This window comes from Rhea pennata, chromosome 2, assembly GCF_028389875.1.
Source record: "Rhea pennata isolate bPtePen1 chromosome 2, bPtePen1.pri, whole genome shotgun sequence".
Taxonomy (NCBI): domain Eukaryota; kingdom Metazoa; phylum Chordata; class Aves; order Rheiformes; family Rheidae; genus Rhea; species Rhea pennata.
This window is the reverse complement of record NC_084664.1, coordinates 138,183,792-138,211,555: the sequence shown is the minus strand read 5'-3', so window position 1 is coordinate 138,211,555 and position 27,764 is coordinate 138,183,792. Positions and strand designations below refer to the sequence as shown.

Here is a 27,764-nt window from a genome sequence, read left to right as displayed (position 1 = left end):
TAAAATCTACACAAAGTTTTATTGCAATCATACACGGGGTACATCAAGGGTCAAATACAACAAATACTATGATGCAATTTTACATTTATTAAACTACAGTTCAAAGCACAAATTTACACATTCTAAATACACTAAACATCTAATGAAGTCACACCGGTCTCCCACTGACATCTGATATCTGGGCAAAAGACAATAACTTTACAAGACTTTTCTAACAGGAATCCTTAGTATAAAAACTGTGTACTTGTATGTAAACTGTTGAAGAACCCAAGTGATGGGTTTCCATCTCCACTAAGTCATCCATTTTGTTGCATATTTAAACGCTCGGGGTTGAACAAACTTAAGTTTAAATTTGGATGCCATTATCTAACCCTCCCACACATCCTGGTGAATTGTAGCTGTAGCTGGTTTTGCCTGGTCCCAATTAGCTATTACTATTTTTTCAAGTTTTGAAGAGAATGAATTGAATTCAAGATTGTTCCATTTCTTCCACATTGGAATGCTGACCAGACAAACTACAGACTTGCAACTGCAGGTCTAAATGAAGCGTTAATGCCTGTTTAAGCTGCAGTGGAAAAGCGGTCTTCTGAACTCAGCTGAATGCCAGAAGGCACAAAGAAGAAATTCTTCATCAATGTGTCTGAAGTAATTCCAGCATCTTGCATTTCATCCCTACAGCAGAAAGGGCAAGTTAATCAAAAGTCCTCATACAATTTAACACTAGAAATCAGCATTGACTTTAGCATTTGAAGCCTACTGCCCCCTACACTAGGGCAGCCTTAGTCTCAGCACCAATGGAGAATCAACTATGTCCATATTTGACAGACATAGGCTGTGACTCTCCATCAGTGGAGGCTTAGTGCCTCTGCTACTTAGGTATTACTCAACTGTCACCAACATTTTCCTTTCCTGCCTGCATACAATATTGGCATCATAGTTGCAAGTTGCAATGACTCCTATTAAGAAACCTAAGTCAACATTAAGTAGCAAAAGGGTACAAATTGTGAACAAGTATCACTGAACTCACAATTCACATTAGGAACTTCACTTTGTCACCCCTAAAGCACGGGGTCTATCACAATTCTCATTTTAATCTTAGTGAAGTCAGAGCATAGCAACAACAAAACAAACCCAAAAGAGTTCTTCTGCCCAACATTCATTTTAAATCAAACACTGGCATCTTCTTGTACTTGCCATCAGAAACTTCATTTATTTGGCTGTATGTGCATTCTTGAAGGGAATAAAAACAACCTCACATATTAATACAATTTTCTTACCAGTCACTGAAAGACATCATGTAGTAAATCAGTGGCCTCTGATAGTCATTAAAAGTAGACTGTTCACCTAAGGTACCAGAACCCATATTATCGAAGATCAGCCAATCTCCAACGCTCAACTCAGGAAGAAGACAGCTTTCCACAATTTGATCAAGCTCATCACAGGATGGACCCCAAAGGCTGCTTGTGAACAGAGGCTCATCTTCCTTGTATTTCTACATGGCAATGATCCAGACAAATCAGACATTTGTTTTGGAAAAAATTCAAGTATATATAAGGATAATTATTTAACTTCATTGAAAAATAAAGAACTCACCTTGTGAACCTCCGGAATAGTATTCAGTTTCTCAGACAATTTACTTGCAAAAGAACCATAAACACCATCATTTATGTAATAGGTAAATACTGGTTCATCATCATTCCTGGTTTGCTCCACTGGAAGGAAGAAAAGATGTCTTGCATGTTTTGTTTGGTTTTGCTCAAGTAAATAAGCATTCCTTTTGCAATCTAACTCAAGTCAACACCTTTCTCCTGAAAATACTGAAATATGCCATATACACACTGAAATTATGAGCAGAGTGATGACTATGAGACCAGATCATCAGTTTAGATGCATCATTAAATGCAAATGCTTAATAAATTAACTTTTCAGTAACAATCATCAAGAATATAAATCTAGTATTTACTTTAGCATACAGACTAGCTGCTTTCTCCCACATTCTTCAATACAGATCCTTCTAATAAATTTTCTGTAAACCACATAACATAGGGTTATGCTTGCAATGTAAGTTACTGAAGTCAAGCCTAATAAGGAAATAAAAACAAACATCAAACAGTTGTTACAAGGAAAAAAATGCACAGAGAATGGTTAGAACCCTAAAGGTGGATTGCAACTTAAACATATGGCATGTATTATATATACACACACAATGGCAAACTAGTCCATCCTGATTGAAGTAAATGGGCACTTATCTGCACTGATTCATAGCATGTGAAAGGTGCATACATCGCTTACCCCCAGAAGGAAGAAGTTTATCAGTTTTCTTTGCAATGACATTAACTGCTAGTGTAAATGCAGAAGAAACATAGTAACATCCAGGCTCCGCAATCACATTAACACCAGATTCCTTAGGAAAATAGACATCTAGCAGTGGCCTGATGACATGATTAACCTACAAAATTGAAATCAGATTAGATTTATAAAACTCATTCCATTGAAATATATGTATTTCTTGAAATAGATGTTTGACTGACAGTTTGGACATCCCAAGTTTCCTGTCAGGAATACACAGTTCTAGTAAGCATGCCACAAGCTTTTTACTCCTCTGTTCTTTAAGAAGTGCCCTCATCAGGTCCAAAATTCAAAAGCAGTTGAAAGCAGAATGTTCAGTTAAACACCAAAGACTGAAACCATGAGTCTGAGCACGATGCAGTCCCTGCTTCCAAACAAAGCTCAAGTTGTGGTACACAAGATTAGGCAAGTAACTTCAAGTTTTTCTAGCCCATTATGATGTAAAATTATGTATGAACCCACAGGACCAAGGAAAGGGCTTGTTGTGATCAGTTCTGAATAATTTCACACTAGAAAATGAATTTAATATTGGTTATCACTGAATTTCTCAAATCTTAAGCCAAATATTTGCTTCAAGGTTAACAAGCAATTTAGACAATAGTTGGAACTAACAAAAACTTTTTATTATCGTAACTTTACTGAATAAGTTGACTGTCCTACTTTTGAGTTTGTCTTAAAGACAACACAGAAGAGAATAATTTAAACTATTATGTAGTACTCCATACTAAAAATAGCTTATGCCAAACCAATTATGAAAGTTTTAAGGCTAACCAATGTAGAGATAAGGGCAAAGCTTTTTGTCTTCAGGTCTAAAGTACCAAGAATGACAGTACAGTAGCAATATGATTTATGAACCAAAGTACACTAATGATTCATGGCTCAAACAACGCAGCAGAGCACAAGTCAACTGCAAAAGTTAGTTTAAGCCACCTTAACAGCAGTAATTTAGCCCGAGACCATAACTTAAGACAACATTCATCCTATATGAACAGAATTAAAGAATAACAATCTCCAAGTCACTGCACTAACCATGACAGAATATAAAACCAATTATTTGGATCTTACAGATATGCAATTATTCTAGAATTTAAAATTTTATCTATCCATGTTAATTGGAATTAAAAGGTTAAACATAACTTTATCTGAGTTTTCAACATACCTCTTCCAGCTGAAGTTCAGAACCCGTGAAGCCCCCACCAATATCCAGTATGTTCATCTTAAAGCCAAATTCTTCCTAAAAATGCACAAGCAGAACTTAAGTACATATACAAATACAACTGTAGAAGTATTTTTGCTGCTCCTTACTGTAGTAATTTTCTGTAAGCTTATACTTTTGCATATATTTAGCAAAGGATAGTCTAGTGAGGGAGTTACATCACAGCAAAAATTAGTATTCCCGCACTAGTAGTAATAGTATTGGGATATCAGAGGCTGGTTACACAAAATCTGCAGTAAAAGTCCTACTGCAATCTCAACTCTTATTTTCCACTAATTGTTATATTCAGGCAGTACTTGCTACCTGATGTGGTGCATTGTGACAAAGTAATTTTTTTGGAGTTTACAGGTATGTACAAAGCAGGTCATTGAGACAGCACTTATGTAACAAGACTGCCAGATTGCATTTGTACTAATGTGAGAATTCAGTTATGTCGCTCTTCATGTGTAACCAGTCATAGTTAATGCACGAACTGCAATAAGGACAATAGTTTACTTGATTTCTTCTATATTTGGTTTGTAAGCTTCTCATTTATCTGCTGAGATGTTTTCAAATAGATTTGATTGTGATATGGGAACTACATATAGAACAGGCAATGCATTTAAATGAGTCATCTTAAGTATCCAAAAAGAAATCCATTCCACTTTACCCCAAAAGTGAAATCTTTACTACCTAAGCATTGTAAGAAATAACCTAAGTCACAAGTTAATATTTCTATCAACATAAATACCAAGATACAAATACTTAACATTTTAATACAACTTAAAGCTGTGTATTTATATGATTGAGACTTAAATTTCAAGAAGCTTTTAACAGAAGTGGAAAACTATTTTCATTTGAAAGTAAATACTAAGTAGCAGCTGTTAAAGCGTTCAGTTTTATTCTTCATTGGACATAGGTCATCTTGGCAAGTATATTTTCATTCTTTTTGACAATACTGACACTTTTCCCCTATGGTGTCTGTAAATGTTTACTGCTTTATAACTACTTGCATACTAAGCTACTGCCTATCAGTGGGACAGTATTCATTAGCTTTTCTGTTAATTTGTTTTTTTGTCCAGCACTAGAATTGTGAACTTTGTTCAGCCTCTGCCACACATCTTAGGAGTACTCTGCCAATTACTAAAGATCAGTTTCCTACACTAACACAATGTATTTTAGAAATGTAGTTGGCTTGTTGGCATGATTAGAATAGAACCAATCCTCTACTGAAGCACTTGCACACGTTTATCTACTCACAGCCATGTCAAATGCACACCGAGCATCAGATATAGCATGAATGTACGTTTGCAGTTCCTTGCAAGTGCTTGAAATGTGAAATCTGAAAGAAATAAAGATGCAATTAATACACAGAACCTCAGTTTTCAAACTAAACTACCTCTCTATTCACAATAGTGGGGAAAGCAGTTTAATCCTAAGCGGCAAAAGGTGAGTCTGTATGATATACACTAACTGTATAAAGACTGCTCAGATGATTGCTTTCTACTCCACTGTATCTGTGCGCATGTCACATTAAAAGCAAGACAGGTGTTAAGTGGCCCACAATGCCCTAATCTTTAATAGTGACAAGTTTACTGAACCTTTCAAGCTTCTAGTATCAAAACAGTTTTCTTTAATGCATGCCAAAGCTAACAGTACCTGTATAAAGTCACCCCTGTTTTATCCCATCTTCTTTGCATTGCCTTGCTTGTGCATCCCCTCCCCCTGGGCCATCCAGCTTTTTGTCAAAGCTTGGGCTGTACTGTACATGCTATCTACTCACTCCAACATTTAGGCAAAGAGCTTGTCCTGCTGCCATCCTTTCCTGAAGCCTCTTCACCAACCAAGCCAGATCCTGGTTTTACAGCAAGGAAAAGCAGTCTAGCAAAGCTATGTTGCCTCCCCAGCCTGAATCCACCCCCCAGCTCCTTGCCCAAAATGTTATGCAAAAGCATTGGCATTCTCCTCAACCCCTAGAGACTGGCATGGTCTGCTGGTTCTGAATACATCATACACTTACCTAATTGAGCCACTAAACTGTCTAATCTGTTTATTCACTGTAAAGAATGACATTGAGGCAAAATTTGAGCTACATTTACTTTTTAAACTTATTTGTATGACCTAAGTTTGAAATTTAAAATGCACAGACAATCTGTTACTGGTTAGAGTTAGTTCAGATACTGGATAAAAAAAGTACTATTTCTTAATGTCAAATACTTGAATGTATTTGTCATTTGCAATGACTATAGTACTTTTGGTCTTTAATGTACCAATTCCAAATAGAGTGAAGTTTAAATACAATTGTTTTAAACCCTCAAAATGTGATCTTCATTTGGCATGTGTCTTTTTAGTCTGTTTTTCCTGATAGAGGACCCACACTTGTTTTTGCTTGATTGCTTTCTTAAAACATTCATGAGTACATCATACGTTAGTGTTTGAAAGCAGACAGAAGACTTGTGCATGCATTTTTGCTCCATACAATAAAACTCTTGTATATCTAATTTCAAGTTAAAACACCACAGATTTGGAATCTCTCAGAACAGTCAGGTAGCATTAACTTCTGCTACCTGCAAGTCAAAAACTTATCTGAATACTGCCTCTAAACATGATTAGAGGTAAGACTTTGTTCTGAGAATATTGAACCCCATGTTTGTCTTGTTCAACCTGTCCAAGCCAGCTTATGCTACACTAGCACCGTATTTGTTCATCTCTATTGCTAGAAAAATACAAGCCCAGTTATCAGGGAAGTTCAACAGCATAGCCAGAAAATAGCTATGCTTAACTTTAACCACAAAGATTTTTGATACTCTTTCAAATTACTTTAACACTAGTAATTACTCTGTGGCATACTATTTGCTTGCAAGCAAAAACTGACATAATTTGAAGTCTTTTCTTAACCAATGCTAAAACAATAAGAAATCCATGATGTAGTCCTAGGTCTTGAGCATATCATACAACCATTTCAGCCAGGAGAGAACAGTAACTTTACTCACTTAACACCAACTATTTGGATTCCAAACTCCTTAGCACATTCCATGAGGTGCCTACAGTTCTTCAGGGTGGTACCAAACTTCATATTCATCTCCTCATCAGCAGTAATGTCTTCTGTGGCAATGTGCAGTAAGAGCCTAAGAGAAGGGGAAGATGATTGGGGCAGTTGGTTTACATCATCAGCACATGTGAAGCCTGAAGACTGTCAGAAGTATGTTGATTATGTTGTCAATACTCCAGCTCCATCGATGGACGAGTCAAGTGAACCTAATATAAACAATCCTGTACAGAGAAAAAACTAGCAATTAGGGGCTAAAACATGGAGCCAACAAGGATAAGGGCTTTTGAAATGCAGCAACTAAGACTCTTTTGTAGCAGCAAGAGTCTGTTGAGTGCTGTAATAAAAGAATGTTACCTTCTAGTATACTTTCTCATAAAACCATTAATGACTGTCAATATGCTTTTCCTATCTCTGTCCTCCTTCAACTGAGAGAAGGATAGAGATTCCCCCTCAATCACATACTAAATTGGTAAACATCTGGAGAACAGCACTTTGACACATACAAAACACACCCTGGCCACATCTCTCTACCTCCCCTCTCAGCTAGTCACAAGGACAGGTAGGGTCCATTTTCTCTTCTTTCAGGACACTTGGAAAGGAAATGCAATGAATACCAGCTCTTTACAGCTTTATCATGTAGTAAGGTAGCTTCCTCCTTTAGGTTAAAGCCTAATTCTACAAGCGTTTGGCGAACAGGACTGTCAGCTGTTGACTGTTTTACACTAAAGTAAAACTTGAGTTTGGTGAGGACACACTCAAAAGCCTCTAGGAACTCCTCCCCCCACCCAAATAGGTATGAACTGCTGTCCCCTAAGAAAAAGATCACTAGCTTCCCTTTTCTCCCAACCATAAAAATAGATCGTTTAATTAGCCACATGGTTCACTAAATGAAAGCTGCATCATGATATAGTCTATGTACAGCATATTACAATTAACTGAGATCAAAAGCACATGTGGCAAGAGCTCTGCATCTGAAAATGAAGGATTGAGACATGCAATAAAGTTTAGATAGTACACAATACAGTGGAATAACAGCTATCATGACTTCTAAAAGTCCCTTCTGAATGTCTCAGGATGTCTTCAAAAAGATTTTTGAAAGAGCAAAGATCCTAAACCTCTCACATACATTACCTGGAAATTTGTTGTCAATTTATACCACTTGAGGAACTCAGACTAATCTCTCATTTCCTGGCTTTCCACTAGTACAGATACCTCTTAAGTCTGTAGTCAAACAGTACTTTGTAAAAGATTTGGAAAAAAATACTAGCTATACCAACACATAAGTAGTCTGTTAAAAACCAAGTTCTTTAAAACATTAAAAAAAACCCCACAGTACTATTGTCTACAACCTCAGATTAAACAATAATACTTAAAGACATCCTATTTTAAACTTTGAGTTTTCAGAGCAGCATTATAAATTGAGATTTACCTAGTGAAAACCACTGTACAAGTAGTGTTACTGTGATTTGTGGGAATCTTCTAATACGATTCCTCCTGGCCTTGATCAGAACAGGAATAGATGATAAATTTGTGCATTTAATATGCTCAACTTTGGGGGTTTGTTTTTCTAAAAAGCATTGATTTTTATAAGCAATTGCTTATAAAAATATCTATTGGAGATTAGGACACCCTAGAGCTTAATTGTTACTTTTGGATTTTGAGGCAAATTATTTAAGAAACAAAAGGAAGCTTTAAGTACTGCTTTCCTCATATCTCCCCTTTTCTAAAGTTCAGAAGTTTAAATTGAGTGATTCTGAAGATATAAACATCTATTCTTGAATACTAGAGACCTACCCAATAGCAATTTCAGTGCAGAACATTATGAAAAATGAAGAAATTAGGAGTAGCAGAGCTATAGCAGCCTAAGCAGGATTTCCTCTGCTAAAGCAGTTAGCTTTGTTCACAAAAAGATAACCTAGCTGTAACTATGACAGGCAGTAAGAACAAAGTTAAAGGCTTTGACTTTTTCAAACTATGCCAAAGGAGAGAAAGAAGCACCACTGTAGCTGTTACTTCATTATCAAAGTTTGTGACCTGATTAAGAACATAGTAATAAAAACCCATAAGCAAACAGAAACCTGATCTCCAGGTCTCCAAGAAAATTTAGATATCAAAGTGCAACTCCTTAACAAAAGTTTAATTTCTTGTCCTTTGTAATTAAGAATTTAAGCACCAAACTGATCCTTAAAGTAGTTTGGTTTCTCTAGCTTATACAATTTCTGTATCCCATCTCCTTGCTTAAAAAAAAAAAACTTTATAAAGTTTTTCTGGTTCAAGAAACATCTGTATTCTAACTTCTTACTCTGGATGTTAAGATAGAGAACACCTAAAAAGCTGTTATATTCAAGAACACAATCAGCATGAAAACTAGTTTTTGGAAGTCATCTTTCTCTTTACTGAAGGATCAAAACAGAAAAGGGCATGTTGTCTTTTACGTTCTTTATTCTCGTTTCTTCTGCTGTCAGACAGATCCTTCAGAATGCCCACTGCCCAGCTCTCTTCAGTTAAGTGGCTATATAGGTATCTCAGATGGTGCTTTTCCACTCTTATCACCCACATTAAAGCAACAGTCCTCAAAACACCAGCTCTTGTTCATGTCTTCCTGAATTAAGATGATTTTTCTAGAGCTTCTCATGCTAGGAAATAATTCAGTCAATGAAGTCTCAAAACAGAAAAGTAAGTCTCTGCTTGGCAGCTATGAATATCTAGGTTGCACAATCTGAAAAACTAAGTCTTTACCCCAAAGACTTGAGATCTATCACAGCTATCTGAAGAGTCCTCACTCCAGGCAAGTGTCATCCCAACAAGCAAACAATGGATGGAGCACAGCACGGGAAAAGGCATGCTTTAGTTGAGCAGCTTACTTGTCTGATCAGAAGAGTTGTGTAAGCGAACTGCTGCTTATCAAGAAAACATCTACAGCCAGTTCTGCATATTCCTGCATAGTACTAATAAGGCTAAGCTGTTGACCAAGTGAAACAGTCAGGTAGCACCTGTATAATTTTAATTGCCCATATCTATGGTAGTTAATTAGCACATAAATCATTAGTGACATAAGATTGTTTTAGTTTTGCTAAGGCATACAAATGCATGAGTACGTCAAGCCCAACATTATACACAATTATGTATCAGATTACATTCCTTGCACAGGAAACACTCCCCAGTATGCAAAGCACTGACAGGGTTCAATAAGAATGAAGCATAATTATTTGTAATAGCAGTGTGAAATCTTGAGGTGTCTTAAAGATAGTGGGTGGGATTAGTGTCTCCCCAAATACTCAATTTTGTAGACTCTTCCCAGTTCTGTAACTACAGCTTTGAGAGAAGACATGATGCTTTGAGAAGCCTAAAACCAAGGGCTTTGATAAGGTTGTCAGGCAACTCATTTCTCAGGGCACCCTGAGAGAGTTTACACAGAAACTACATTTCAGTAGTCACCCACAAATACTTAACATTCACTTCAGGCACAGATTCCAGTATTTTAGAGATGTGGATCACAAACTTTATAAGGAAGGTGATGCTTAATGAAGTAAGCACCTATCAATCTAAAAGAAGCCCCCATCCTGCACAGATACTATTGATAGCAATAGAATTCTTATGTATTTAAGAGCGAACATAGAAGCTTTAGTAGTGTCTGGGCAAACACTGAACCAACTCCAAGAGGAACTATAGTCAAGTTCCTCACTGTTCTGTAAGTGGGGAAAATATCCGCAGGCACATTTCAAACCAGCACAGCACATTCATGCTCTTCATGGGACCCAGAATATGCACTTATTTGCTGATGGTTTCTGCCCAGACTGGCAGAAGCCATCAAAATCAAATCAGACATCCTAAAAGAAAACACTGAGGTCACAAAAGCAGAATGAAGATGTACTTGGAGGTAACATGCCAGAATTTTGGAATCTAACCAAAACCTTTAGAATTTATGTATCAAGATCCACCCTGCCAAGCCAAAAGACATTTCTCTCCCAGAAGGGGCTTAATATCACATAAGGAAGCTATATGATGGGAAAAACCTTGCACAAAAACTATCTTCAGAAGCAAGAGAAGAAAAAACAGGTAAGTGAATTGTATTAAAGCAGCCACATCTCTTGCAACTCAACCAACCCAGGAATGCAGTCAATTTCCTATCATATGAAAAGCAAAATACCCACAAAGTTGACACTTACTTAGCATTTGGATGGCTACGTGCAATTTTCTTCAGCTCAATATCATTGTCGCAGGTCATGATGTTTATCCCAGCTTTTGCTGCATACTTTATCTGAGAAGCTTGCTTACAAGGATTTGTATATATAATATTTTCAGGAGAAATGCCCAAATCTTGTATCAATGCCATTTCAGACTGAAAAATAGGAACATAGTAAGGTTTCAGATACATAAATTCAAAGGCACTGAGTTTATACTGAAGGTACTCTAGTACCATACAGAATAGTCCATATAAGCTATAAAGAAAACTATCTGCTCCTTCCAGCATAGGAATATGAATATGTAATAGCTAATTACTTGTGAGTTTACAATTTAGATTATATTACCATGGGACTTAATATCACAAGGCTGATGGACAGACAAAAGACAGAAGGGAAAAGGCACACATACAAAAGGAACACTTACTTTATTGGAACATGCAAATCCAATTCCAAGAGTTCCCAAAATTTCAAGTACACCTGGAGTAGAATTGCATTTTACAGAGTAAAATGGTTTTATCGGTGCCATCACATTCTGCCATTGTATGTTTTTCTTTACAAGCTTTCCAAGATCACCAACATAAAATGCTCTTTTTCCAGTCTAAAAAATAAAATTAGGAAAATAAAATGTCTGAAATTGCAGGCTTGCTGTCAAAACAGAAATAACCTATGAAGTGAAATCATAAAGGATTATATATTTTCTGTCCTGTTATTAACTTTTGGGTTTAATCTTGATCAATTCATTTGGGTTTTATTTTTAACCTAGCAATCCTAGCTTTACATCAAAGAACACCTACCACTTCAAAGACTGAATGTTATTTAGACAATATTCTGAGATTCCAGGGCAAAAGATATTTAAATGCCAAATACCAGTTTTATCTAAAAATACAGAAAAGGTTACAAATCTCTTCCAACTTTATTTTTAGCAGTCCACAATTCTTCAGAGGAAGAAAATGCACTGGGAGAAAGTTTCCAGTCTCAGCGTAACCTGTAGTTTATTATACAGGAAGTCGAATGCACTACCATTGTTTCAGCATCTAGCTAGCAACTCACATTTTACTGAAAATTTGGTAAATATTTTAACTGACGAAGTCAAACACTGCAACTGTTTTCCACTTTATGAAGCACAAAGGTTAAACAAAAGTTAAAGAACTAAATTTAAAGTATTAATATTGCAGCATCAAGTACATGATCTTTAAGAAAATGCACAGAATTTTACGGGAACTGCAACAGTCTCCCTTCTGCATTCGTTACCATAGCCTTGCTCAATATCAAGTCATTATGAATGTGGTAGACCCAGAGCCAAACAGATCATTCTGTAGTTGTTTATAGTGTGCATTCAGTGAAATTCCTGTAAATGAATAGCCTACTGTACACCAATTAAAGATCATCACAGAATACAATCAGCATTAAGACCACACATTAGATGTTAATACTAGCACTTGACTTTCACAGATACGAAATTCTGTTGTGGCTTATAGTATACAATGTCTTTATTTCTGTTTAAAAAACACGAATAGAAATTCCATCGGGTGGAAGCATACTGACCCCCTGTACGGGTCACCAGCAGGAATGGGATCTGGAGCTTTAGATCCATGGCACAGGCCTCTACCCCTTGAGCTAAAGGAGTAAATGAAAGCAGCAGGAGGCAGCTATCCTCTGTGAGCCAGCCAGTGGTTGGAGACATGACATGTTGCCAGTAGTTTACCTATTTATTTGCTAGACAGAAAAAGAATATTAGGAATCAGGATTTGGGAATCCTATACTTGACTGTAGAAGGCCATGGGATTTAGCTATTTGCTGTACTATAGCTGAGCACTTGCATCTAACACTAATTCTGACAAACCATAGAATAAAGTGAGCAACTCATAGGTATAGTGTATAAGGATACAAGACTTGCTTAACAGAAATTCATTTTTTATGAAGTTCTTCCTCTTTATAGCCATCTGTAAAGAAAAGGTTAAAACATCTTCCAGCCTCCTATGAAACCAACGAGGCCTTATTTAATAAAATTATTTTTGTAAATACAGAGCAAGTCTTTTTCCAGGGGATGGTTAAAACTCACTAGCTCTTAGACCAGTTTATTTTCTTGAAAGAAAGGAGTAGCACCTCACATTATGTCCTTGTTCCTCCAACCTGCATTTCTAACTTGGAACAGACTTATGGGAAGGCTTATAACCCTATGAGCATGACTGACCACAGAGGTTTTAAACATCATTTTAGTCAGCTGAGTCTATGAGTTTGTCTGAATTTCCATATATTTTCAGGGAAAGAGGAAAAGAGTGTTTAAACTTGGCACTATCAACTTGCCTAATTTCAAATTCCTGGTCTAAAAACACAATGACAACAAAAAACTCTTCAAGGAATGAATTGGGAACCTCTATTTAATAGAGCAGCAAGACTTTTCCTTCTAGGTAACAACTGTTGCCCAAATTTCCCCAACAGAATTCAGCTGAGAAACAGGAACAACAGCAAAGAAGGAACTGGAACATGAATCTAATTTTAAAGAGTTTTAGCTGACTGTTCCTCTGTTGCTGTCAGCTCAGTGCTAAATACTTTGACTTTGCTTGAAGACTTGAGAACTAAACAATAGATTTGGAAAGTTTAAAGACTTACCTGAGTGTGTTCATAAATACAGTTGTCAATAACATCTGCAAGAGTTGCTCCTTCATCCAACAGGCCAATGGAGTAATTTGCATCCTCCAGAAATCCTTTCATCTCAGCCGTATTCCACAAAGCCGACAGTCATAAACCAAGAAACACAAGGGATGGACTTCCAAGCCTTATATCCGGGTCCTTAAATTATGCAACAAACTGTACAAAGAAAACAAATCCATGGATAAAAAGAGCACAAGGCATCCCAAAGAATTATTTAAAGATCAGGAAGAGCTTTCTGCATTTGATGTGCCAAAAACAGAAGTAAAAAATAAGAAATTCCCACATCCTTCCTCTATTTGTCAGCAATAATAGTATAATTTTTACTAAATCCAAGAATAAGATAAAAAAGTTCACACTTTAAATCTGCTACTAAACCTTAAAGGTGAGTCAGAAACTACTGATGCAAGGCTGTTCTTGGAAAGAATCAGACTGAATACACACTGAATTGTATAGACATTATGCACATTTAAAAATACTGCAGATGTAGAATGCTTGTACAAACAATCTCAGCTATTCCAAAGTGCAACATCTTAAGTGACATGAGTATTGAAGCACACCATGAAAGACTGCCTGTAACAAAACATTCCTGAATTCATGAAGGAAAGCTTAGTTTATTAAATACTAGCATTAATATTTAATAAATTCACACATTTTTGCTGACATGCTGCTTTGTTTAGATGCCACAAATTTAACTGTTGCCTGCAAACATCAAATTCACTGAACAGTTGCTTCTGTTCATAGTTACCTACCATTCTTAATTACTTTAGCTAGTAACTTCTGTTCACTTTTAAGTGGAGATTTTAAAGTGACAGCTAATCTCAGGAAACAACTAGTGTTAAAAAAATTAACAGCTATAGTTAATTGCTTATCTTCAAAGCTTTACTATCAATTAGACATTGTTCTACAAAAATAAACCTGAATCAACAACAGCTAAAGATAGAAAACAGTATGTGTATATATATGTATATATAAATATATGTGTGTATATATGTGTATATATACACACACAAATAATATACAGAGTCTTAGAACCCAGATGGAAAAGGTGTTTTCAAGATTGACCTCTAAGGGATGTGAATGTCTTTTACTTGAAACTAATTTATTCATTTGTAATAAATGATTAATCAGACTTCACTTTTTTCTTTTAAACCTCACATCTTTACAAGAAAGACAACTGATCAAAACTAGTTAACTAGCCTCTATGTGAGCACCTCAGACATTTTTTGGAAACACCTGGACAAAGTTGCATGGCAATTATTAAAAAAACAACAGGTACTTGCTAAAGACATATGGCATTTGGCTTTAAAGTAATAAAACATGTTTTTGGTTACAAGTGCTAATAGGAATCAAATGTTTCAGCTGATTTCAGTTTCACCAGGAAATTCTAAAAGCTAAGATGATTCAAGTGATCACAAGGCCATGATATTAGTGTCTCATATTTCTTCTTCCACCTCCCAACCTGTCAAAAAATATTTTGCAACATAACTTTGGTCAACACTGTTGATATAAAAAAAATACTTTCACTTAAGTTCACATTGACAAAGACAAGCAAGGACCAGTTTTCTGTTTTCTTGACATTTTAACTAGTAATGGAGAAACAGACAGCACAGCTAGGTATGCCTTCTGCATAGATCATTTCAAGTATGCCATCTGTTTCCTCAACAGAAAATTGCCGACAGGTGACTAACTCAGTGGCAGAGTATTTTCAGTTACACTCAGAAAACAAACACTAAAGGCAAGTACACTTCTTATCCAGCATACTAGTCTCATGCATAGTCATATGCTTAAATGTACCCAAAGATGCAAAACAATTAAGAATAATATAAAACCTGACATCAATGTGATAACTTAGTAAATTCTGGTTATAAAAACAATGACTAGGCAGTAGAAACTAAAATCCAGGAAGAGTACCTTCACAATCACATCTCAATTTAAGTTAATGACAGTTAAAATTCCATTAAAATAACTGTAAACTAAATGTTTTAAAATCAGTGAAAGGAAAAAGAAACTTGAAGTCATGTTTACATAGCTACTGTCATGCTCTGATCAGGTACTTCCTAGCTAATTAGCACAAAGCCCTTAGCACATTCACCTCCAAATATCCATGCTATCCAGGATCAAAAGTACCAAAAACCACTCTTTGATAAAGAAAAGCTGGTATCAACATTTCATCAAAAGTTTGAGAAATTCTGGACTATACAAACATTGAAGGTCAAGAGGAAGGAAAACTATGAATATAGTTAAAATGGTGGCAGCAGACCAATTCTTTTAGCATAATTTTTTTATACTGTGATTTAAAACAGCCTAATGCTTACTAGATTTAAAAATACTTCATCCATCCTCAGGAAGTTGCTGGTTGTGTAATAAAAATATTAAACTTTCTGTAATAATGGAATCTTTTGTTGTTCTGTTACAAGAAAAATAATGCCCAAAGAGAGGAGTAGCACAGCAAAAGCAAAAGGATTTCAATTTTCAGCAGATTATTCAAACATAGCAGATTAAGTTAACCATTCAAAACCCAAGTTTCTTAAAACTCCAAGTCAAAAGAGGATTAAAGGGGAGGAAAAAAAGTCTTGTTCTTTTGCATCTATAACATCTTCTCTACACACCTAATCTGGCTTATGATTTTAGAAAACAACTTTAACAAAGCTCATTAGCCATGTTTTGACAGGGTAATTCTGTACAATATGAATTTCCACATTCCCAGTTCCTCATTTTCTCTCCCCACTTCGATTAGTCATTCATTTGCTGATACTTAAAGCTATACGTAAAAGTAGTGACTGGGCTGACAAAAGCCTCATACCCGAGCTTCTTTATATTAGGTCACATTGTTGAACGAATTATTTATCATTTACAATTCCCTGTCATATTTGTACAAACATGCTAAATAGTCAGGAGGCAAAGCTAAAGTATCTTAAGGAATTACAGTATACACCTGGGAGCAACTTAACTAGAATTTTCTCTTTTAAAGAAGTTAAGGAGGGAAGACAATAGGATGATGTTTCTCATCTACAAGAGAAGATCTCCACCGGTACAGCAGATACTTTGATTGTCAGAATTATCCATTCTTTGTCACTCAGTGCCACATGACACTTCCTAGACTCTAAGAAGTACAGATGGGCAAAAAAATTCCTCCACTGTATTGATCCATACCTCCACTCAGAGGAAGCATCAATCTGCCCCAAGAACACCAGTCATGAGCACTGACTAGACTTTAGACTATCCAGGCACACACACAAACATCCTGCAGGCTAACTGCTGGTGCATCACAGCAAATGAAGACACTTGGTCTAAACAACAGCTGGGTTTTTTGTTGTTGACAAGTCTTATTCAGATAAATGACTTGCATGGGAGTGGATTTAGGCTAATTTTGTAATACTCTGAAGAGGTTTTTCCATAGTTAATAACTGTGTTTAATTTTAAGACAGATTGTATAGAAGAAATCTTCAAAAGCTCTTTTACATTTATAGAGATCCCAGGAGATGGGGAAGAACTGGTTTAAACAAATCACAAGAGGAGGGAGTCTTCTTGACCACTAACACTATGAAAACAACAACAAAAATGAACATTTATCTGCCAAGCTAAAGCTTACGGGCAAAGATTTTAGAAAAGATATGTTTCAGAGTAGAAATGAATATATTCATTCCAGATGAGTATACTGTTCTATGAAATAATGGTAAAGACATTTGGTTTTCTGTTATATTAACTCCAACTAATCAAACACATTAACTTTTGCTGTTTTTTAAAGTTGATCAGACAGTAGAAGTTTGTCAACTTTGATGAAAGTCATTTCCTAAAACAGATACGATCTTTCATAATTCATTAGTCAAAAAGCATCCTGTGGTCAAGAGACAGGGACAGAAAGGAATCAGTACTAAGTACAGATTTAACTTGTGAGAAATCAGAAACCACCAAGTATAACCACTCTCAGGCTGTTAAAAAGTAGTTGCTTTTTCCAAGTATGTCTGTGACATCTAAGCTTTTCATTTTGTAGAACTGATCTAATAAAAAGCTACCATTAGCCTACCAACTTCTGTCCTTAGACAGTGACAGCTCATTCCTCTCCTCCCCAATTTCCCTTACTCAGGAAGAAATGACATCTCTTCAGTCTGGTTGAGAGCAAGATAGGAAGAACATCTGACAACTGAAATTACCTCCAGCACCATCACAAAATGTCCCTTTAAGGTCTTAAGGTAGTAAGACTGATTTAAGAGTGCACCTTATTCTGTTCCTCCCCACTTCCATCCTAGGGAGGAAGAGTGATAAGATTTGTGAAAAATTAAATATATACAAAGGAAAATAAGAGAATAAGTCTTAAACTATTAAAGTCTGTAAGAAGAGGCAGAAGTCATTACAATACAAAGCTCAGTCCTTGCTGGAAATGCTGACTTATTGAAAACCAGTCTGAAAAAACAATGTGGTAGCACCACCCAGTTTACCCCCTCAAATGTCAATCTGCACAAGGCTCTAGCACACACATTTTAGGGCAAACAAAAGCTGTCAAGTGATAGGAGATTTCTACATAGGCATGCAATTGCTTTTCTTTGAAGCAAGCATTACATACCCAGGCTCTTTACAGTTTAACACAATGTCTTTCCAGATTAAGAGCTTTATCTTAGAGTTTAAATATGTAAACACTGTAATTAATGCAAACATCTGGAATACAAGAAAATTAAAATGCTGAGAAGGAACTAACACATACTTTAATATGCAAGCATCCAAAAACACATGGTTTACATTGTTCTTTACACTTCCAGAACTACACATTGTCTTGGGAGGTGGTAACACCCACCTCTCCCATTAAGAACAGCCTCTGCAGACCAAATAGGTACCCTATAATGCCTTTCATCTGTCTTATCACACCAAATAAATATTTATGAGATTAGGATTTCTGCATCAGCATAATTGTTAAAGAGGTAGAACATATTCACCTCATTCCTCACTAACAATTCTTCAGGAATAAGAGATCAAGAAAGTGGAAGCATTTTGTCATTAACAGAAGCAAATATACTAAGAAAAGTAGAAACAGTTCTCTGCTTTCAATGCAGGAAATACCTATTTATACTAAGCATATCTTAAATATTGCAAGATGCAATTTCATCAACTTACATCCTTATCATTTAATTATTTGAATGCAATCATAAACAAATTGGGGAATGCCAAAGCAGGTGTTTCTATTTACATTAACATTGGGTATTTTGCATTACCCAAGTTGCTTCTCATTAGAGAGCCAAATAGGACATAGTAGAATGTTTATACTACTTAGGTTCATTTAATCCTACTATTCTTTCAGGACTATTTCACATGATTAAATGAGCCACGTAAAAGAGCATTTCTGAAGAATAAAGAGAAAATACTCAAAGATAATGTCCTATTTGACACTTCCTCCTGCAAGAATCATGCTCTCGAAAAAGTTTTCTTGAAGTCCGCTAGCTTATCTGCTTTGAATAATGTATCCAAATCTTACAAAAATTAATGTTCTCAAGTATATGGTATCACAGAAGTATACATGCTAGCATTTCTCTTTCATGATACTGCTAAAAGTTACTCTCCCTATACTACCTTCTTCAGTCAATGCAAACATTAAGCCTCCCCATCATGACCCCTCCTCCACGCAAGTCCCCTGTTCTGTCATTGTCCCTGGGTCCCATTCAGACAAGAATTCGAGAGTATTTAAAGCTAACCATTCCAAATTACTACTACTTCATAGTAGTATAGCTATAGAGCACAGACAAGGCAAGGTTAATAGATCAGATTTCCATCACTAATTCCCTCCATTTCCTATGAATCAGATGGAGCAATAAATAGAACAAATTTTCAAAGGAGCAGTACTTCTGATAACTGCAGCCTGACTTTTTGCTCAGGAAATCAGAGCTTGAAGAGTAAGATTGAATTAAGCTTCAGTAAGCTCTTCCTTGGCCAGCACAGTGCAAAGACAAAATAGAGAGGAAGAGAATAGAAAGGAAGCCAAGTGTAACAAGAACATAAGTACACCTTCAGATGTAAAATTTGAGTTCCACTGAAACATAAGATTAATAATTATATTTAAGTGTTTGATTGAACTTCTCTCTCTTAAATCACTTTACAAGTTGAAAAGGACTCAAACTACCAATTAGCTTGCTAACTTAAGTATATTTTAGATGTGTTTGAGGCATTTAGTCATGCCTCAGTACACCCAAAACACAAACTAACATTTGCATACTAATGCTAGATACATCACCATTAAGCTACTCATATTTTTCTATGTTATTACTGAAGACATAATAGATCCTAGCACAAATAAACACAGCATTTGAAAGTTCAGCTACAAACACAGCAAATTCAGTGGCATTTCCACTTCAAGGCACATGTAACTTGCAGTATTTACTACAGTACATCAGTCCACCAGTAAAAGAACAAACAATCTCTGAAAATATGGAAATAAGCTTCTCCACACTGAAGTATAAAACAAAGCCAGAATTATTTCAAAACATTTTAAAACTTAATTCCTTTAAAAGTAGTCTGATATTTTATACTACGTTTACTCCTTCCTAGCAACTCTTCTGCCCTTTGTGTAAGTACTTACTTTATTCTTGTTCAAGTGCAAAGTGTCATGCAAGGTTCTACCCACATACAAAAGGTAGCTGAAACTCAAACATTCTTAGATGTTTTCCTCATCAAAAATCATGCATAACCTACAAAATACCAGAGACACTCAGATAATTTTCAGTGTTAGCTATATTCACTTGAACAGAAGTCATCTACATAGATCCAGATATATTTGGTTAACTCCAGTCCATTTCAAAGCCGAAAGAAAACAATCTCTCCAGATAAAACCAAAAGTCAGGATAAACCAAGATAAAACTCGCTCTGTGCTCTCCATACTGCAATGTTTTCAAAGGACAGTCATCTACATTATGCACCTTATGAGGAGACACTTAAGCTCTTTGTGTTTAAAACATACCTGGCTGTGTTAAACAACCATTCTCATTTTAAAATTTTAGAGAGCTCTATATTATAGAAAGTAAACAAACACAAAATATCTTCATATCTTTAGACTGAAAAAAGTAATACCATCTAAAATTGGCTTAACTCAGATGTTGCAAATTAGTTTAAAGCTCTTGTTAAACAAAGCAATTGTTAACAGGATAACCACACACATTTCAGAATTTGAGATCCTTAAGATCAGCTATGGGTATTCATTTGTTTTCAGCTACCATGTATTTTTCTTCAAACTGTTTGCCTTTTAAATTTAAGGGCATTTATAATTAGTATATTACTTCCATCCAGCACTAAACTCTGCATTCTACTGTAGCTCAGCTACAACTATTTGTGGAAGTGGACAGCAATTAACAAATAATGGAGACAGGCATCTGGGAAGGCACACCCTTCACAATCAGCATTAGTTACTGTTTACAACAGCAAGTTTAACTATTTCAGTAAAAAGCCTCAAGAAATCACACAATACCAAGCAAATCATGGTCTGGTGTTAAGTTACCCAATGCCAACTCATGACTTCAGAATTGAAAGTTGTTGTATTTTATTTTAGCATTCCTGCAGCCAACAGCTTTAGTTCAGAAAAGTAACTATTTATAAAGTTTACTTACACATTCAAGTCCCACTGAAATTAATCACAACTCTGTTAATAGAAGTATTAGGTTAGTAAAAGCTAGTGCTTTCTTGAGTGAAAGCCCAGAATATTACACACATCACTATTTTCAAACTTTTGGTAATCCACACCAAGACATTTATCTTGTTTAGATAAAAAAAAGACAGTACACACTGCTCATACTTTCAAAAGTGCTTATCCTTCTGCATATAGATGAGAAGGGGAAAAATACTTACATGGACAAGTTAGGAGATGGAACCCTACTATCATCAGCTAGGTTCCCAAGGTGGCTCAGCGTTGAAGTCGAACTGTTCTCTATAAAGCACTTCTCCTAAACCCTCTGGATAGTTGTAAACCTGATCAGAGATTTTGCCCTGTGGGAAAAGAATGCATACAAAAACAAAAATTGGTAACAATTTCATGTGCCTGTCTTTCATAGTCTGAACTAGAGGATTTGCAAACCTAAAGGAGCTGTAAGCAATCCCGCTTTACAGAAGCAGATTTTAACATTTGACTTCCATCATAGAAGTACTTCTAACCCACTGAAATTTCCCCCCCCCATCACAACTTCCTCTTACTTCTTTGCCATATTCTTTCCTTGCAGTGAACAAACATGATGTGGGTGAAAAGTCCTTGCAGGTGGAAATAATGCTTTATATATATATTGAGGCTGAACACCATATAAATTTTTCAGTTTTGCTCTTCTCTACATGTTTGCCTTTAGGAATGAGGGAACATTTCAGCTAGTCCTAGTACTGTGTTGCACAAAACACTAAACGCTTTTAAGTACAAGGCTAGTTTATTCTAAGGTAAAAAGTCATACAAAACAATACAAACAAGAACAAGGAAATTTTAGCCAGCCCTGCTGACAAAAAGTTATTCTTTCTAAACAGACCTGTCAGTATGTTTAATTCCATTAAAATCTATAGGACTCATCAAGTGTAAACCCAAGACACACCGCAGTTTTCACAAATTCACTGCGGTCTATTGTCATGAAGTGCTAAATATTAATTTAAATTAAAAATAAACCTTCACTGTTGTCATTTAAACAAGACTACACAGGCAGACTACAAAAACCTGGCTTCTGGGAATCACCCAGCCCAAACAATCAGCAGTTTGCTTAACTGCAGCATGGTTCAAAAGATGAAGTATATTTTTTCCAGTTATTCTTGCTATTATAAAGCTAAACTAGAATACTCTATACAGTACTAAATTACCGGCAAAGAGAATGCAACCTGAGCGCAACTGTTTTGCAGCAAGTCCACAACACAATCTCTTTGGCTTTGCCATATAAATTAGCATTCTGTAGCATAATATTAAATAGAAACGTTAGTGCTCCAAAATTGAAATACTAAAAACTTGTCAGCTAGAGTTAGTATGTGTGCAGTATATTTAATTTTTCCCTTCACCAAAGCTAGTCAGTAATCTCATTTCCAGACTACACATACAAGTTTTAAGAGCAGACAACATTCTGCTTTTGTAAAATTTGCCAGCAATTCCACTATTTGCTACTGCTGTTCTGATTATACTCAAGAACTCAAATAATTTTCAGCAAATGTGAATTAACTTTACCTTCCTAGCAAATTAAGTCATTAAAAACAGTGCTTCTAGGGGGAGCACATGACATTCTGCACAAAACTTGAGGTTGTTTCAGAGACACATAATCACTATTACCAGAAATATTCTCACACGTTCCAAGAAGAAAGTGCAGTAGAACAGTTCCCTGGAGTTGGAATGAAAACTGATCATTTTCTATAGTGATAGTTAAGTATAAACCATTCCAAGTTCTAACTGCACTTCAGAATTTTTTAAATGGGAAGTATTTATCTGAAGTCTCTACACAAGTGCATAGAAAATAGCTTTGTTTCATCCAGGTTTGCCAATATTACACATTCAGAGATGGAAACAGTCTGTTAAGCCTTTTAATTCATAACCATTTTACTTTGCAAGGCAAATAATTTAAAAAGCTAGATTGCTCTATTGAAGTAGAGCAAGACTACCATTTTAATCAGTAGGTACCTAATATATGCTCATAACTCATGCAGACAATCTCAATTTTAAAGTAGTTGCCCAGGCCACACTGAAATGCCCCATTGTTTAAAGATCTTAAAGTAGGTTAAGAGTGTTCTCTGCTAAATAACAAGCTTTAAGTTGAGACTAATCAACAGGCAGCTTTGTTTTAAGTTTCAAAAGACACCTCTATGTATTTAGAGTATATATATATATATATATATATATATACATACACACACACACACACCTGACAAACCCTATCAGAACCAGGGCCAGGCCCTTCCCACCCTCTCAGTCTGAGGGACAGGCCCAAAAATCTCCGACTATAGATTAATTTTCTTTGACAAGATGATCCACTATATCTCTTAGCTTCTGAAAAGAGACCTTTAGTGCCCTGAGCCAAAATATCCATGAGCCAAACCCTAAAAATCTGCAAGTGTAATGACCTCGTATTTACACCAACTGACAGTCTCAGAGGCACCAGTTACTCTGGTTCACAAAAACCCCAAGCTATTCTTTTGTTACAATAGCTCTTTTCTAGAACAGTGCTAAGGTATTTTGGTGAAGCAGTCTCTGCAGGACAGCACCGGTCAGCTTGCTCTCCTGAAGAGAGCATAGGTCTGCCAGAAATGCTCCCATCCACATTACCCTTTCCCCAGCACTAGATCAACAGCACTTTGAGTTCAAACTTACCTATATCCAGATTAGTCCATGAAGTGATTAAATTTCCCTTCAGGAAGGGACAGTCTTAACTCCCTGCCAGAGCAGACTGTCTCTCCTTTAATTGGAGAAATTGAATCATCTCCAAATCATGCAATCCAGCTGAGCATTACTCCCAAAACACCTGCACCAACCTTTTAACACAATCAGCACACCAAACTTGCCAAGATGCAGAAGCTGCTTGCCTCAGGACAAGCTGCAGCACTGGAAGGTGTGGTAAGTCTACCTCTCGCCTTGAGTAAAACAGTCTCCACCAAAGAAACATTAACATTACTGTGTTACCACAGAACACCCTCTCCCCGCCACACCGCTGCAGAGACCCCCTCTCCGACCCAACGCCTTCCTCCCGGAGGTGAGGGCTGCCTGCTTCGCTTCCGGAGCAAGGCAGGGATGGCGGGCAGGCCGGCGGGCTGCTGAGGCTGTGGGGGGCTGGAGCCGGGCTCGGGGTGCACCGGACAGAGCAGGGGCAGGGAAGGGGCCCCCCGGCAGTCGCCACGGCCTCCCGCGCGCGGAGAGGGGCCGCAGCGTCACCAGCATCAGCGGCGGCAGCAGCATTGTTCACACGGAGACCAGAGGCGAAGAACTAGACTGGACCAGTCCAGGCTGGAACAAACCCCTCCTACCACCGCTGCTACCCACAGCCCCCCACCGCCCCGCCAGCGCTGCGTCTGTCACGAGAAGAGGAGCGAGTGCAGTGTCTTCAGAGCCGAAAGCCCACCAGCTGGGGCGGGGGCAGGGGCAGAAGCGGGGCAGTGCTCCTCTGCAATCACGCAGCAGAGGAAGCCCAGCCATGCCGCTTGTTAGCTCTCCTTTCTTTCCCTAACCAGCTTCACCAGGCACTGCACTGTGTTTTAGTTCAGGGCAGCTATATTCGACTGGGACTACACCGTCGAATCATGCTCAGTCACCAGACACTGCTGCAGAGGCCTGAAACGCAGTACTTCTGCTGACACACATTGGCTGTGCAGGATTTTTACACTGCAGAAAATACACCTTAAAGGCTTGGAAGATTTAAGCTTACTTCTCTCTTTAGCACAGCTTGGGTCCACCCTAGCACAGACACACATCATCTCTGGCTGTGAATGAGTCTAGACTACTCACTGAAAAAGATCTGCAGTGCTATCTAGCAGCAAGCTCCACCACGTCAGACACTTTTTTCCTATGTTTGAACAGTCCTCTTAACATACACAAGAAGTATTACTGTCCCTGACTCCCATACCAGGCTCACAGCTCCTCTAGGCCAGTGACGGGCTGCTCCTCCACAGACCTCACAAACCAGGTAGAGAACCATGGCAAGCACACACACAGAGGGGGATACCCTGGCATCCACACACTTTACACAAACATGCAGCCGGCAGCTGAGCTATGGCTCTACCCCCTTTTCTATACTTTCTGAAAGCCACTAGTATGACTAACAGGTGGCCAAATGGACCACAAATACCAGCCATGGCAGCCAAATCGAGGAGGCTGAGACTCGACAGGAGACTTCCAGAAGAATTAGCAGCATCAACCCTGCTACTGATTCACTCTCCCTTTGGTCAGCCTGTTAGTGTAAAACTGTGTCCTTGAGACAACCAGAAGGAAGGGAGAAACACCTCAGAGCAAGGGAGATTGCTGGGCAGGAGGAGGAAGACCCCACTTCCTGCCGAGCTCTGCTGGACACCCCTGCTACCTCTATGTTAAGGCAACCTGCTCCGTCATTCCAGCTCTTGTCAGAGTCACTTGCGCAGCTCCCTTCCAGGCACTGTCCTCCCCGGAGCCCTGTCCGCCGCCGGCGGCAGCCGGGGGGCTCAGCTCTGCCCGGGGCGAGCTGCGAGCGCTCTCGGGCAGCGGCGCAGGTGAGGGCGCCGGGGGGAGGAAAGCGTGACAGCGCAGGAACCCGGATGGATGGCCACAGCCACGAGCGCACAACATGGCCTCTGAGCAGCGGGCACGGAGAGCGCCCCGGCCGTGCCGCCGCCCGCCAGGCCGGCCCGCGGCGGCCCGCTCCCGCGACGGGGCCCGCCGGGCGAGCGGCTCCGCGGGCGAGCGCCGCGGGGGCGATCCTGGGGCAGGGCACAGCTCTCAGGCGCGCAGCCCCCTCCGCGGGGATCCGCCATGTTCGCGCCGCGGCCGAGCCCCCTCCCCGCGGGGCCGCTCCCGGCGCGGCGGCCCCGGCGGCCCCTCGCCGCGCACGGGCGGCCGCCATGTTAGCGCGGCGCCGCCGGCCCCGGGGGCCCGCAGTCCCCCGCGCTGCTCTCCCTCTGCCGGGGCTCCGCGGCGGCGCCGCCACCCCTGCCGGGCTCACCGCGGCTCCGCCGCCGCGGCACGCTGCCCGCCCGCAGCCCTCCGCTCGAGGGGCGCGGGTCGCCCTCTCCCGGGCCCGCCCCCGCCCGGCCCGCATCGCCGGCCGCCCCGGGCGCGGGCGGCACCGCCGGGGAGGCCCGGGGCGCCCCGCGCGGGAGCGGAGGGCAGGAAGGGGCCGCTCCCCCGCGCCGGTACTCACGTGAGATAACGGCCCGAAAGATTTGGTAAATCGTCTTCTCTTTTTAGGCGGAATTTTTAAAGAGGGATGTGGGAACCTACAGCAGAAACACAGGCGGCGGCAGCGGCGCCTTCAAGGGCCATAGGCTGCGGGGGCGACCGGCGGGGGAAGCGCTGCGCAGCGCCGGGGCAGGACGGGAGGGCACAGACAGAGAGAGAGACGGGCCGATCCGGGGGCGCGGGGCTGCGGCAGCCGAGGGCGGGGGGCGCGAGCAGGGCCACGGGGCGGCGAGGCGCGGCGGAAGGAGAAGGGGCCCCCGCCGGCAGCGCTCTTATAGGGCGGCGGCGGCGGCGGGCGGGGCGGGCTGCGCGTCACCGCCGGCCGCGCGGGCGAGGGAGCATGCGCGGGGCGCAGCCCGCGCGGCGGGGCGGGCGCCGCCATGGCCGCGGCGCGGCGGGACGGCTGGGGGCGGCGCGGCGCGGCGCTGCCTCTCCGTAGCGGCCTCCGCGAAGATGAGGGCGGCCCCGGGTCGCTCGGGGCGGAGGAAGGCCGGCCTCCCTGGCGGCCCCGGGGCGGCGTGCCGCGGCGGGGCTCGGCCGTGACGGGCCGGTGTGAATGTTGCTGCGGGACGCGGCGCTCAGGCGGCGCCTCCGGCGCGCGTCAGCCTGCTCGTGGATTCCTGCGTCCTCGGCGCTCCCGGAGGGGAACGTGTGGGCCGGAGCACACCGCTGACCGCTGCGTCTCGCCTGAGCGCCGCGGTGTGCTCAGCGCCTCTCCAGCCTTTACTTCTTCCCATAAAATTCCCGCGAGGAAGCGCAACTCGCGCTGCACGCGGCAAACGGCCCCTCCGGTGGCTTAGCTGGAGATGAGGAGAGAGTTGGGTGGTGGAGCTGGGCTCTGAACCCCCCAAATTAACATACCCCATCAGGTACATTAATTTTACCAAAGCACATAGGCCTGCTTTTTTAAAAAAACTCATTCTGGTAGTCATAGTTGTTTCAACACACTAAAATGCAAAATTTTCCAGTTCACTGAGACCACCAAAAGAATTGGATGAAAAGTAATTGTTCAGCTGAGGGCACATTCATATTCTAGAAAAAAAGTAGTACAATTACGGAGTTTTTTCTTCCAAAGCGAAGCTGGGTTTGTTTAGTTTTATAGCAGAGTTTACAGAAGTGGACAACAGATGCACACCTGTCATCTCTTCAGAAATAAAGCGCGGCTGAGCGCACAGTGATGAAGTTTGCTCCCTCTCTGAATCTTGTCATCTTCTGTCTTGCAAGTCATTTAAATGAGGAGGAAGTGAACTGACAAATATACCGCAGACTCATTACAGTGTCTCATCTCTCCTGATAACAGTGCTGGTAGATTATGAATGAAGTCAGTAAAACCAGGAACACTGATCGGAAAGCCAGACATACCACATCCTTTTGCAGCAAACGCTGCATTCAAGAGTACTGGTGAAACGGTTTGCACTGCTGTTTTCTGAGGCGTGTGCTGTAGCCCTTCGTCTGTGACTTACCTACTGCTTCGAGTTCCTC

General features: G+C 39.7%; 1 protein-coding gene across 2 annotated transcripts; it reads right to left on the bottom strand.

Annotated features, from left to right (window-relative positions):
* Positions 1 to 26,546, bottom strand: AZIN1 (antizyme inhibitor 1). Of its 2 annotated transcripts, XM_062570444.1 has the most exons (12): positions 26,245 to 26,546; positions 21,263 to 21,400; positions 13,397 to 13,594; positions 11,208 to 11,381; positions 10,766 to 10,938; positions 6,538 to 6,672; positions 4,805 to 4,886; positions 3,509 to 3,583; positions 2,293 to 2,449; positions 1,594 to 1,712; positions 1,278 to 1,492; positions 1 to 672 (listed from the first exon to the last, which is right to left on the bottom strand). In XM_062570444.1, the coding sequence occupies exons 3-12, from the start codon at positions 13,496 to 13,498 to the stop codon at positions 561 to 563; spliced, it is 1,344 nt and encodes a 447-aa protein (XP_062426428.1). In that variant the 5' UTR covers positions 13,499 to 13,594; positions 21,263 to 21,400; positions 26,245 to 26,546; the 3' UTR covers positions 1 to 560. The 2 variants fall into 2 exon arrangements, with proteins under 2 accessions (XP_062426428.1, XP_062426429.1); XM_062570445.1 differs by lacking the exons at positions 21,263 to 21,400; positions 26,245 to 26,546 and adding an exon at positions 12,329 to 12,499 and having other exon boundaries at positions 13,397 to 13,484.
* Positions 26,547 to 27,764: the final 1,218 nt, after the last annotated feature.